Source organism: Morus notabilis, unplaced genomic scaffold, assembly GCF_000414095.1.
Source record: "Morus notabilis unplaced genomic scaffold, ASM41409v2 Scaffold1564, whole genome shotgun sequence".
Lineage (NCBI taxonomy): Eukaryota > Viridiplantae > Streptophyta > Magnoliopsida > Rosales > Moraceae > Morus > Morus notabilis.
This window is the reverse complement of record NW_010362183.1, coordinates 8,866-21,341: the sequence shown is the minus strand read 5'-3', so window position 1 is coordinate 21,341 and position 12,476 is coordinate 8,866. Positions and strand designations below refer to the sequence as shown.

Here is a 12,476-nt window from a genome sequence, read left to right as displayed (position 1 = left end):
ATTGAGAAAATCGATCGAAACCAAATTGAAATTCAATTTATTGACCTTTTTTTTTTTTGGGTGCTAAAAATTTCATTTGAAACTGTCTTGATCCCTCAACTTGAGGATATATGTGAGAATGTCTTGCCACATTGGCATTAATGCTTTTACTTTGTGTTGTGTGCCAAGACTATTTATATCATATTCATTTCACCGATTTGAATTTTGTTACAGTAAAAAATTTTTAAAAATAATCATATTTAATTTTTTTATTACAGTAAAAAATTCTCATATAAAATCACATCTAAACTCAGATCAACGAACTAAACGGTACTCTAACTAAACATGTTTTAAAGCTTCAAAAAAATAATAATAATAATAGTACAAAAGCCCCACTTCGAAAAAGAAAGTACGAAGTACTTCCTCATTCCCTCTGTATAAATACTTTTGAATGCTCATTCTATTTTAAGACTTGCTTACGTCTCAGACTGAACTATTTTTTAGTGGGTATTATAAAATGGGCTTAATTCTGTTTTGATTGTTCATTGGCGATGGAAAAAGAAGAAAGAGAAAAATAGGTTAAGATTTAAGATAAATTAAAATTAATAGATTAATAGTTTAAATAAGTTAATAAATAGGTTAAATTATTGTTTTCATTCATAATTTGTCTGGTTATGAACCATAACTTGATAAGTTATTGTTTATAATTGTCCATAATTTATCTGACTATGAACCATAACTTGATAAGTTTATCCATAACTTATCTGATTATGAACCATAACTTAACAAGTTATGACCTATTAATTTTTATAACTAAAAATTAATTTATATACTTTCTTAAACTTTTCATATTGGCATATTTTCTACTATTTCTCCGGGAAAATCAAAATCTAAACACAAAGGGAGAATAAGAAAGTAAAAACAATAACAACAGACGAAACAAAACTTGCTCTACCCCAAAGCATCCACCATTCACCCAATTCAGTATCCACCACCCACCCAATTCAGCATAATTAAAGTTATAGATTGACATGAGAAATCCGCTTACTAAACAGATATTTTTGAGACAATATTTTCTCCTTAAATATTCTCTGGTTTCTTTGTAACCGAAACACTCACAAAATATAACAATCTTGACTGCCTTCCACGTAACACGACACAAGCTTGTGTAAAGTAACTATTTATTTTGTATTTTCGCACCTTTCTACTATAATTATATTTTTATTTTATTTTATTAATTACTGTTTACAATAATAATTTTTATTTTTATTTTTTATTATTTATTTTCTTTTATTTAATTCATTTTTATTATTATAATATCAAGAATTATATTTAATATTGAGTTTAAATATATAATAATATACAACATTAATTAGTAAAATAAAAAATATATATATATTAAAATATTATTTGCGACAATAAATGTGGTCGTAGAAAAGATAAGTCACGTCAACTAAATCTATATCTTTTGCGACGACTTAATTCAAAAAATATCGTTGTAAAAACTCAATGTCATGTCATCTTAACGATGTAACCGACAAAATAATTACAACGACTCATTTGCGACGATTGTCGTCACAAATATAATTGCAACGACTTCTTGTCGTCGTAAAAATTATTTTTGCGACGAATCAATTACGACGACACATTTGCGACGACAAGTGGTCGTTAAACCTTCATTTGTGACGACTTTACATTTGTTGCAACGACTTTTTGTCATCGCTAATAGTCCTGTTTCTAGTAGTGTATCTAAAATCTCATTTCCAGAGAACCATAGTAATGATAAATTTTAGCGAGCCTTGGATCTTCTCCACTAGGCTAGCGCCAGTTAGCTGAACTAAGTTATGATAATAGGATTAAATTAACATAGTTTTTAGCATGTGTTGAAAAATACAACATTGTAAATTTTTTACAACATAATCATAATATCCACCAACAATCACGAGTGTCACTTTTTTTTAAAAAAAAAATGTAATTTAATAAAATAAAATCAATAGATTGAATCAAAAGTACAACAAATGTTATCGAAGTTTTACAACTTTGCTCAAAAGATGGCACATGAAGTTCATTATAAGTGCCTTGATGGTAAACTAAAAAGGGATTAGTAGTTTGATATTGGAATGAAGAATATTACTAAACCATTTATACGGGGTAAACAATAATATTTTATAATGAAACATTAAGAAGTGAAAATCAAAATCAAAGTATAGCATTTTATTTTAACATGAATGCATAGAGCACACTACGAATTTACTGAATATATATATATATATATATTTCTGCACTACATATAGCAATGCTAAATATAGCATTATCATGCTCTTGTCTATTGGACAGTAATTTTCTTTTGATAATTGATATGCAATTTCCCAGTTCAACAATTCTGGGTAAACGAAAAGCTCCTTAAAAAAATGGCATTCGTTCTTCGTTAGTGTAAAGACGAATCAAAATAAGTTACATACAAGTATTGGGATGAATGATGAATTACACCGTTTATATACAGTAAAACCAATAATTGATGGTCAATGTATAACTACTAAAATGGCTACTTTTCTGCCAAAAGAGAAATACCTGTACATGAAGAGAATGGGGAAGAAGAAGATGGTGGTAAAAGAAAAACATGCGTGTCTATACGTACTTGGATTTTTTTTTTTTTTAATTGATGGAAGGCAACATTGGGTTCATGCCAAGTCCTGATCCCCCAAAACTGCCTGGCTCTGCATGCTTCACCCTCCCGACATAGCGAACATGGCGCAATAGCCTCGCTAGGAAGGTGTTGTGGCATATCGTCGAGCTATCACAGACGACGGCTACATGCTTGCGCGCCCTCGTTATGGCGACGTTCATTCGCCTGCTATCTCCTAGGAATCCAACTGCTCCTAAAGTGTTTGACCGTACCTTAATCATAGAAAAGAGGGGAAAAAAAATTAACCATGTATGTGTATGTCTTCATTAGGATCCCACTCTGCTCCGTGGCAGTTTTAAGATACTATCATATATATGGTGATTGCACTACTGACAGTGATATATAGTATTTTTTTTATTATTGAAAAACAAAATTTTAAGAATGTAGTACCATTGATATGATCACTGCATCGGCTTCGCGGCCTTGGAAGCTATCAATTGTGGCAACCTCAACTCCTGCAGCCTCAGGAAGTTCCTCTAGCCTGTCCCTCAAGAGTTGTACTTGAGCAACATAAGGAGATTGTACTGCAATTGCTGTTGGGCTAACACCTGCAGTTATACCAAAAATATACATGGAATTAGTATGCTCCATTTGTAGTTTTTAAGTTGACAAAGAAGGACAATTTATCAAGGTCCAACTCAGAAAGACAACGGCTAGCAGCGAACCAGAATATATCAGAGAAAAGACATGCTGCACAACGATATCCGCTTCTCCTTCGTTGTACAATGAACCCGTGCCTGCAGGGTCTAAATGCTCCTCGCAGCCGACCGACAAACTTCCATATGGCATTCTCGTGTCGAGCAAGAGAAGCGGGCATTGAGTTATCCATGTTGGCTGCAACATATGCAACGGAAAACTAGTTAGCATTTTTTGTGAGAGCACTGCTATTCATCACCAATCGTTGTTGCGCATCAACACAAGTGTGGCCAGAGAATAAAACTATAACAAAACAAAACTAAAATTACTGCGTCCCATATAGCTATGTGGCAAGTTTGATGCACGGACATATATATGGTGTCACTAATGGTGATAAGTAGCATTTTCTTTTTGGAAAGATCCATACTTGTTTGGGTGAAATGCAACAAAGAAAGAAATCGTAAGTGGGATTAATACCTTGTGGCCAGAGAATAAAACTATAACAAAACAAAACTAAAATTGCTGCGTCCCATATAGCTATGTGGCAAGTTTGATGCACGGACATATATATGGTGTCACTAATGGTGATAAGTAGCATTTTCTTTTTGTAAAGATCCATACTTGTTTGGGTGAAATGCAACAAAGAAAGAAATCGTAAGTGGGATTAATACCTTGACGAATGGAGAATCCACCAGAAGATGAGAAGAGACGGTCGGAGAAGACTTGAGCAAACCGTCATACATCTCCTTGGACGCCCAACTGGCTATCGCATCATTCATGCGGTATTGTGTGGTTAACTTGGTGGTAAGAAGACCTCCATGTAAAGAAGCAGCTCTCTCGAGTAGAGACACTCCTAAACCACCTTCCAAGGCTTTTCTAGATAGAATCACCGGAGCGAGCTGGCACTGGTCGCCGGCAAGAATACAGCGCTTTCCCTGTAGTATGGGAATCCAACAAGCAGGCTCAATTGCTTGTGCCGCCTCATCTATAACAACCAGGTCGAAAGTGTCTAGTTTTCGAATCAAAGGGTCTGCTGCTCCAGTGTTGGTGGCCAGAACAACTCGAGCATTGGATAGTACTTCCCTCACTGCTTGCTTCTCCTCCTTTTTCAGTGTCTTTCCGAGCTGCTTCAATAGTTGACGTATGCCGGCAGCTAAAGAGTCATCCTTTAAACAATGCCTCAAATCTTTTCTTAAATCCGACTTTTTTCTTTCCAGCTCAGCTTTAAAGTTGGCAAGCTTAGAATTCACAATCTGCCCCAGAGACTTTGACGCTACGCTTGGAGATATACGTGCTGGATTGCCAACCCGCACTATGTTTAATCCAATCTCGGACAGTTTATCAACCATGTTATCTACGGCTGCATTAGTAGGTGCTGTCACAAGCACTCTTTCGCCTTGTTGAACTGCTAGGGCAATCAATTCCTTCAGCAAACCCGTCTTTCCAGTGCCAGGAGGCCCTTGAATTACCAAAATCGGCTGTTTCTTGTTCAAACCTAAGGCAATGGCTCTTCTTTGAGACTCATCCAGATTTTCGTTTGTAAAATGTCCACTCAATTCTTGTTCAGTCCAATCCACAAAATTATTTTGCTCTAACCATTTAACATCTTCTTTGTCCCCAAATAGTGTAGCTACAACAGCAACGGAAGGATTTTTTTTCTGCAAACCGTTCTTTTGAAGCAGCATAAGGGCTTCGCAATTGCGCTGCAAAAAGAAGACACGTCATGAAAAATTTTACCATGAACATCGTGAATACATGTGTCAAAATTCTGTAACAACAACAACAACAAATACAAGCCTTAATCCCAAATTATTAGGGTCGGCTATATGTATTTCTCATTTCCAATCTGCTCTATTAAACACGAGACCCTCCTGAAGCCCTAGATCTTGAAATTCATGCCTAACTACGTCAGCCGAAATAATTCTTGGTTTACCCCTTGCTCTCTTAGTACTAGGTATTTGGATGTTCTCCCAAGCACGAACAGGTGCATCTAATGATCTACGTTGTACATGCCCGTACCACCTCAGACGGTTTTCCCGCACCTTATCTTTTATTGGTGTTACACCTACTTTACTACGAATAACTTCATTCTGTATGTGATCCATCCTCGTATGGTCACTCATCTATCTTAACATACGCATCTCCGTCCAAATTCTGTAAATTCTGTAAAATTGAAATTACTATTCTGTCTATTGACATCACTCCTAAAACGAGAATCTAATATAAGAAATACAGCATTAAAAGAGAATTTTTAAATGGTAAGATACCTCATATGTGAGCACATCAGCAAGTCCATAAATGCGATCAATGCGCACATTCTTCCCGAAGAGTTTGGAGAAGGTAGGATCACCATGACGAGACTCGAGCGCAATACTAATGGAGCAGCCATCTTCCTCAAAGTTGTTAACAAAACCCTGCATACAAGAAGTTGCACCTGCACCCCTGCTGTCGCAGCTTCTCACGCAGACCATGTCTCCCGGAGACAGGGTCGTCGGAGGCAACTTGTGATTCCCTTCAACCTTGAACTGCACCAAATGCATCCCACCTAAACCTGCTTTACAGAAGCCCCTAATTCAAATCCTTACATGTCCTCAGTAGAGAAAAAATCCCACAAACTAGAAACTCACAATTAATCCTAAAATAACATGTTAACTTGGACTTGGAGAACCACAACTTACTACATATGACTCATCAGTTGAAAAATCAGTAATTTTTCTTAGTGGCGACGTTTAGCATTTTTCACAAAATATTTAGCACTTGTGCACCCTGAATTTTCCGTGGTTTGGCACTCTTATCCCTAAATGTTATTATTTTTGTAATTCATTCCCCAAGTTTCAGAAGTGCTATAAATTCTTTTTCATGAAGAATGAAACTGACCTGTAGATGTGCTGACTGCATTCAGATTGCATATGGTGTCACAAAGTTCTTGCTGAGCCTGACCATGGCTAACCAAGAACTCAATAGGTTTCGACGAATCAGAAGATTGATCCGGCATAGGAACCGCATCAAGCTCCTCTTGTGTGAACTCCAATTCAGCATCCCTCTCAATGCGGAGGAGTTCGGACATTCCATTGGTGAATTTGTCAATCCTGCTCTGAATAGCCTTGGCCTTCTCCATCTCCATCCCCAACACGCTCAGCGCACTCTTGGGCGGCCCTGGAGCCTTGCGTGCCACCGCCCTGTGCTGCACCGAGCCCGCTAGCTCCTTGAGCAGCTTCCAAGAGCAGGTTTCGCACCAATTTGACACCACCGATCGGCGTTGGAGGTCTTGGAGAACGTCTCGGAGCTCCCTCTGGAAGTGGTCGAATAGCGTCGGGTAGTGAGTGCAGGCCTTGAGGCAGACAGCCTCTAGACCAGGAGGCATTGGGACGGCATTTAGGTAAGGTTGCGCCTGGATTACAAAGGTGAGGCCTGGCCCCATTTGCTGTTGGAGCTCCGAAAAGTCGCTTTCTTCACCAGCACCAACCTCGGTAGAGGCGAAGTCTGTAGCCATGGCCCTCATTCCCAGGGAAATCCACCTCACCACGCTCTTCCCAAGGTCCCGGCGACCAAGTGGATCCCCATTCAACTTGTTCTTCAACAATTGTTGTTCCTGTAAAAACCATCAAGAAGATGATAAAAATGAAAACAAATGTCTTCTTCTTTTCTTCACGAAACAGATAGATATTCTCTACTCTTTAAGCTGTCTAACATTACAAATTAGTTTCTTTTGTTTATCATAGTTTCCTCACTTAACTCATTATCATAGTTTTGTTCATTGGAATCTAAAAATTTGCCTTCAAGTGTGACAACATTTGTATCTCATGAAAACCGGCAAAAACCCATGAAATATCCCCGGTAGGAGTGTACAGAAAAACCGAACCAACCGAATTACCCAATGAAACCAACTAAACCACCACTGAAAACAGACCGACCCACTCAAACCAAAACCAGCACATTCTCGGTTGGTCCCCTCACCATTGGTTTGGGTTTGCTCACCCAAGAAAACCGAATGTTCAGTTTGGCGGGTGAAAATGCAGAATAAATTGACCGAACAGAACCAAACCGATTTCACCCCAAGTCAAAATTCCTAACCGTAAAATTGATTAGTCATACGTAAAAGAACATGACATACAGCAAAAGTGTCTTACAAAAGACCTATCCTTTGTTTATAATAACACTAGAAGTGCACTCCTTATAGAAGGTAATTCAGACTCACATCAATGAACAAACAAGCTCCTCACAACCATATCAACCCAAGGATTAGCCTTCTCCAAACATGAAAACATGATTGGTGGGAAAAAAAATACAAATTATTGGGAGTCCCAACTAGTAGCAGTTCCTTTTTTTAGCACTTGAGGCCTTGAACCTTTCATAATTTGACACTTTCTTGTTTAAACTCTTTTTTCTTGGCAATTGAAACTTTGAACTTCCACACAAGCAGCATTAAGTAGTAATAATAATAATAACTTTGAGACTAATTCAAGAACTAATTGTGAAAATAAATAAAAAATAATAATAATTTCTAAGATACAAAAATCCAAACTACAACTATAAAGTATTGTAGGACAGGAGCACAATTGTTTTTTTTTTTTTTACTATTTCCAAACTTTAACACCCCTCAACGGTTTTTGGTTGTTACTATTGTAACGTTAAAGTTTGTCCAATAAGAACTAAATTGTCAAGAAAAGTTTCCGAGGGACAAAAATGCAAAATCACAAAAAGCTCATAAAACACGTGCTATAAAACCCTGTAAACCAGACCCGTACCGACCTGGGAATCCACACGCCGGTCAGGCTGAGGCTGAGGCCGAGGCCGGTCGTCTTTGGAACTCAGGACGGCGTCGTTTCTGGGTTTGGGCTTCGGTCTGGTTCTGGTTCTGGGTTGGGTCCTCTTGATAGGAGAAGACGAAGAAGCACGACCGCCGCCGTTGGAGCAGCTGAGAAGCAAACGTTGTTGGTGTTGGTGTTGGAATCCAAAAGTCGTGGATGGTCTTTTAAATCTAATGAAGACGCCATTGGAGCTCAGCCTCAGAGCACAAATCGATTCCAACGAAGAAGACGCCCAAAACGACACCGTACTCGTCGCTGATGCCGCAGCAATTTCCATTCCCCAAACCACAAACTCTCAATGTAAGGAAAAAAAATGCATGAAAAACGAAACAGATACTGATTTTAAATACCCATTTCAGATTCTCAAAGGTTGTACCCAAATATCTTCACTGGACAAAGAAGGGCTTTCGAATCTCAGCCGCCAACTCCAATTTGAGGCGGGGAAAACAGAACAGAAAAACCAAAAAAGAGAAGAGTAATAGAAATTCTTTTCTTTTCATTACTCTTTTTATGTCGTTTTCTTTCCGTTTGACTGGGGACAAAAAATTATAAGAGGAAAAAAGTTGAGCCACTTGTTATAATGACATACTAAAAGAAGGGGACTTTGGAGAGTTTCAGAGAAAAGAGTGATTGAAAGGAGAGAGATAGAGAGAGAGAGAAGAAGAAGAGAGAAGAGAGAAGAGATCAGCAAGGAGTGGCGTGATTGGTGGAAAATGAATTTTGATCACGATATTCCATTGGGTCCTATTTTTTATGGGATTTTTTTGGTTCTCTCTCACCCAACGTGTTTTATTATTGTTCTATCAGTTTCACCTTTTTTTTTTGGTTGCTCTGGTTCTTAGTTGCCATTGGCCAAATGCCCTCAGTCGCGTCTTCTCCTCAGCCATAGATTATCTAATTTATAAAGAATAAAAAAATGACAAAAATGAAGGACTCTTCAGTCCCATAAATTTTCTAAGGCTTTGTTCACTTCGTGGATTCAAATTTTTAATTTAAGTTGTGATATGATATTTTTTAAGAACTTTTCACTGTAGTAGAAAAATATTAGATGTGACATTTTTTGAGAGTTTTTTTACTATAAAAATTTAAAATTAAAAACTCAAATCAATAAAATAAACGATACCTAAATTTTAATTAAATTCTAATTAAAATTAACTAACAACTTTTTAATGAGTCATTCAACTACACTTTTTTATTTTAGTGAAATATAAATTATTTTAGTATTTATTTAATTTAAAATAATAAATAATTATATTAAATTTATAAAAAAGTCTTTATATTTACTATAATTGAAAGAATAAAAATAATACAAAAATAAAATGGAGTGGAGAAAATTAATAAAAAAAATAAACTAATCATTAGTCTTTTTAATTAAAAATACGAGTGGCTAGTACAATTAAAGTTCTTAAATTTCTCACTTAGTACTTGCGTACACAGTTACAGTAAGTACCTGAGCAGTTTCAATATCTTTTTTTAAAAAAGAAAAACTAGAGGGGCAATTTTTATTACAACATAAATAAATAAATATTCTGGGCAAAAAAACTTAAATAAACATGAGTAATTTCTGTAAACAAAAAAATAGAGTAAATTATAAATAAACAAATGTATCAATAATTTTATGGAAAATACCAAATATCAGCGGTGATAAGAATTAAGATAAATTTTACCAATTCCTCTAAACTTTGACTTGTCTTCAACTTTCTACTCTTCATTGATTCCGTTAAGTTTTTAAACGAAAATGTTTATGAATTTTCTTAAATTTTATCACTTGTATCAATATACACTTTAAATTTTAAAATGTACCAGTTGTGTCTTACAAATTATGATATATCTCTAACTTTTCTTCATTCATCTTGATTCTTTTTTACTTTTTAAAGAGAAATGTTGATATAGCGATTAAATTACTAAGTATGATTGATATTTTGGGTTTATTGAATGCATTTACTTACAAAAATATTAATTATGCACTAATTCTTAAAACTAATGTTAGAGGCAATAAAGATGGAAAAAAATGAAGAGTACATATGTACAAGGTGATGGGTTTGTTAATTTTTATTTTTTCTTTTTATTTTTTTTTCCTTTTTTTTTGTTGGAATGGATTCATTAAATTAATAGATTTCTTAATACAGAGGATAGATTCTTCCTTGAATTTTGTAGTACGAAATTGTTTTATTTTTTGTGGTGCAAATTTTTTCTTTTAAAATTTGTTAAATTAATGGATTTATGTTGAATTCTCTTTAAAAAAAAAATCACACACACAAAATAAAACAAAGGTATCTAGATTTAAAAATTATATATATATAAAGTATAAACAGGTTTTATATCGAGCACTTCCGATTAGTTTAAATATTATTAAATTAAGAAAAAAACACAAAAAATAAAAAAATAAACCCCATTACATTATATAGATTTACTCCTATTTTTCTCTCTCTACTACCTGTAACCAACTAATGGTTTAAAAATTAGTGTCAACTAATGTTTTTGGAGGGAAAGATATTCAATAAACCTCAAATATCATACATAATTAATAAAATTAAGATGGAGGGAAAAAAATTGAAAACAATTCATAGTTTAGGAAGCATAAAAGGTACAGTTTAAAGTTTAAGAAGCATGTTGATATAAGTGAAAAGTTCAAGTGGGGGTTTATAAATATTTTTATTAAAAAACTTAACGCAATCAAACGGAAAGTAAAAAGTTAGAGATATGCCATAGTTTAAAGGGCACAACATGTATATTTTAAAGTTTAGGAGTATTGTTAATATAAGTGAAAAAGTTTAGAAAAATTTATAAAATTTGTCCTAAAAATTATTGTCTATTAAAGGGATAAAGAGGTTATCTCAGCATACCAACCTCAAGGATGAGCTACAGAAAAATTTAAATAGTAAAGGTGAAATGCAGCGAAATTTTTGAAATATTATAAGAATAACAAAATTTAACGTTAAAACAATGAATATATAATTACATAGTACAAAATTTGACATAATTATAATTCTTTGTTACTTTTATTTTAAAAAATAAAATAAATATTACTAAATTTTTATTTTTTTCCTGAAGTGGTAATAACCAAACAGGCAAACACTGGTAGATGATAATAAAAGAAATACAGAAAACTCTGCAGCCAAAACTCTGCAGTCTGCTATTGTAACTCTCTGATCATCCTCATTCTCCCCAACTAAAAAACACAACGCATATAACTCGTTTGGTAACGGTTTTAAAATAATTTTATTTTCAATACAAAAATAAAAATGAGATTATTTTAAGAATTATTTTGAAATCGATTTTAAAATTACAGGGATATTTAGTTGAAAGATTTAAACTATGATTTAAATCATGGTTCATGGTTCGCTATAGTGTTTTCTCTCACAAAAAATACACGTAAATCGAAAATAATTCTAATCCATGAACCAAACGTATGCTACGTTTAGTTGATTTTTAAAAACTTATTTTGAGTATAATAAAAAAGTAAAATTATGTTTGGTTATAATTATTAATTAATATATTATAACATGAATAAGTATTATAAAATAAAAATAGAAAAAAAAAGTAATTTTTAACTATTTTTTAATTTTTTCACAAAAATCATTCTCACTATTTTTTTATTTTTATTTTTAAAATATTTACTAAACAAACATAATTTAGAAATCGTTTTTATTTTTTGTATCTCAAAAAAAATATAAAAATATTTTTAAAAAAAATTAAAAAATTAATTCTAAATGCGCGCCTATATATATAGGTATAGTTTTTGATCTGACAGACAATGTTTCCCGTTTCAGTCAAACTGGCAAATTGCAATCGTTAGATCAAAATGGACGTTTAGAATTTAATTGACGGAGCAAAAGAAGGCCTATAATCTACGTGTATACACAGCAAGCGATCACTTTTGGTGGCCAGATGTTGATCAGCAAGGATAGGGAGCTAAGGCTGTCAGAGTAAGTCATTTTATGTGGTGACAAATGGAGAGTGGACAGGGTGTTGTCAGTAGAAGAAATACTTCGGGATTGTTTGGTCGGAAAATTCGTACCCTGATTCGAATCAATTTTTATAATTTGTTAGAGTTTTCTCTCATAAAAAATACACGTAAATAAAAAATGATTCTAATCTATAAACTAAACGTCTCCTTCATGTAAGGACATTGTCAGTCAAAAAGTATTTTATATAATTTCAACTAAAGATTTAAGTTGACGTTTAGTTTATAAATTTAAAATTATGATTTAAAATTATTTTTAATATATTTTTTATGAGAAAAAATATTGTAACGAATAACATAAATTTTCATACTAAACACCTCAACTTTAGAGTAAAAAAAAACAATTTTTTCATTCAAAAAGGATGAAATATGAGTATGCGAATGATAATGTAAGAAT

At 33.9% G+C, this 12,476-nt stretch overlaps 1 protein-coding gene across 1 annotated transcript; it reads right to left on the bottom strand.

The window, feature by feature from the left end:
* Positions 1–2,306: 2,306 nt before the first annotated feature.
* On the bottom strand, positions 2,307–8,842 carry LOC21394839 (DNA-binding protein SMUBP-2). Its single transcript, XM_010101216.2, has 7 exons — positions 8,054–8,842; positions 6,179–6,893; positions 5,569–5,852; positions 3,973–5,004; positions 3,331–3,499; positions 3,056–3,213; positions 2,307–2,877 (listed from the first exon to the last, which is right to left on the bottom strand). The coding sequence occupies exons 1-7, from the start codon at positions 8,387–8,389 to the stop codon at positions 2,635–2,637; spliced, it is 2,937 nt and encodes a 978-aa protein (XP_010099518.1). The 5' UTR covers positions 8,390–8,842; the 3' UTR covers positions 2,307–2,634.
* Between the last annotated feature and the right edge of the window lie 3,634 nt (positions 8,843–12,476).

Excerpts from the sequence above, each read along its gene's own strand:
- LOC21394839 (XM_010101216.2), bottom strand. The coding sequence starts at position 8,389 with ATGGAAATTGCTGCGGCATCAGCGACGAGTACGGTGTCGTTTTGGGCG. Across the intron at positions 5,853-6,178 it reads TGCAGTCAGCACATCTACAG|GTTTAGGTGGGATGCATTTG; the intron begins GTCAGTTTCATT and ends TCTGTAAAGCAG. Across the intron at positions 5,005-5,568 it reads CTGATGTGCTCACATATGAG|CGCAATTGCGAAGCCCTTAT; the intron begins GTATCTTACCAT and ends TTCTTTTTGCAG.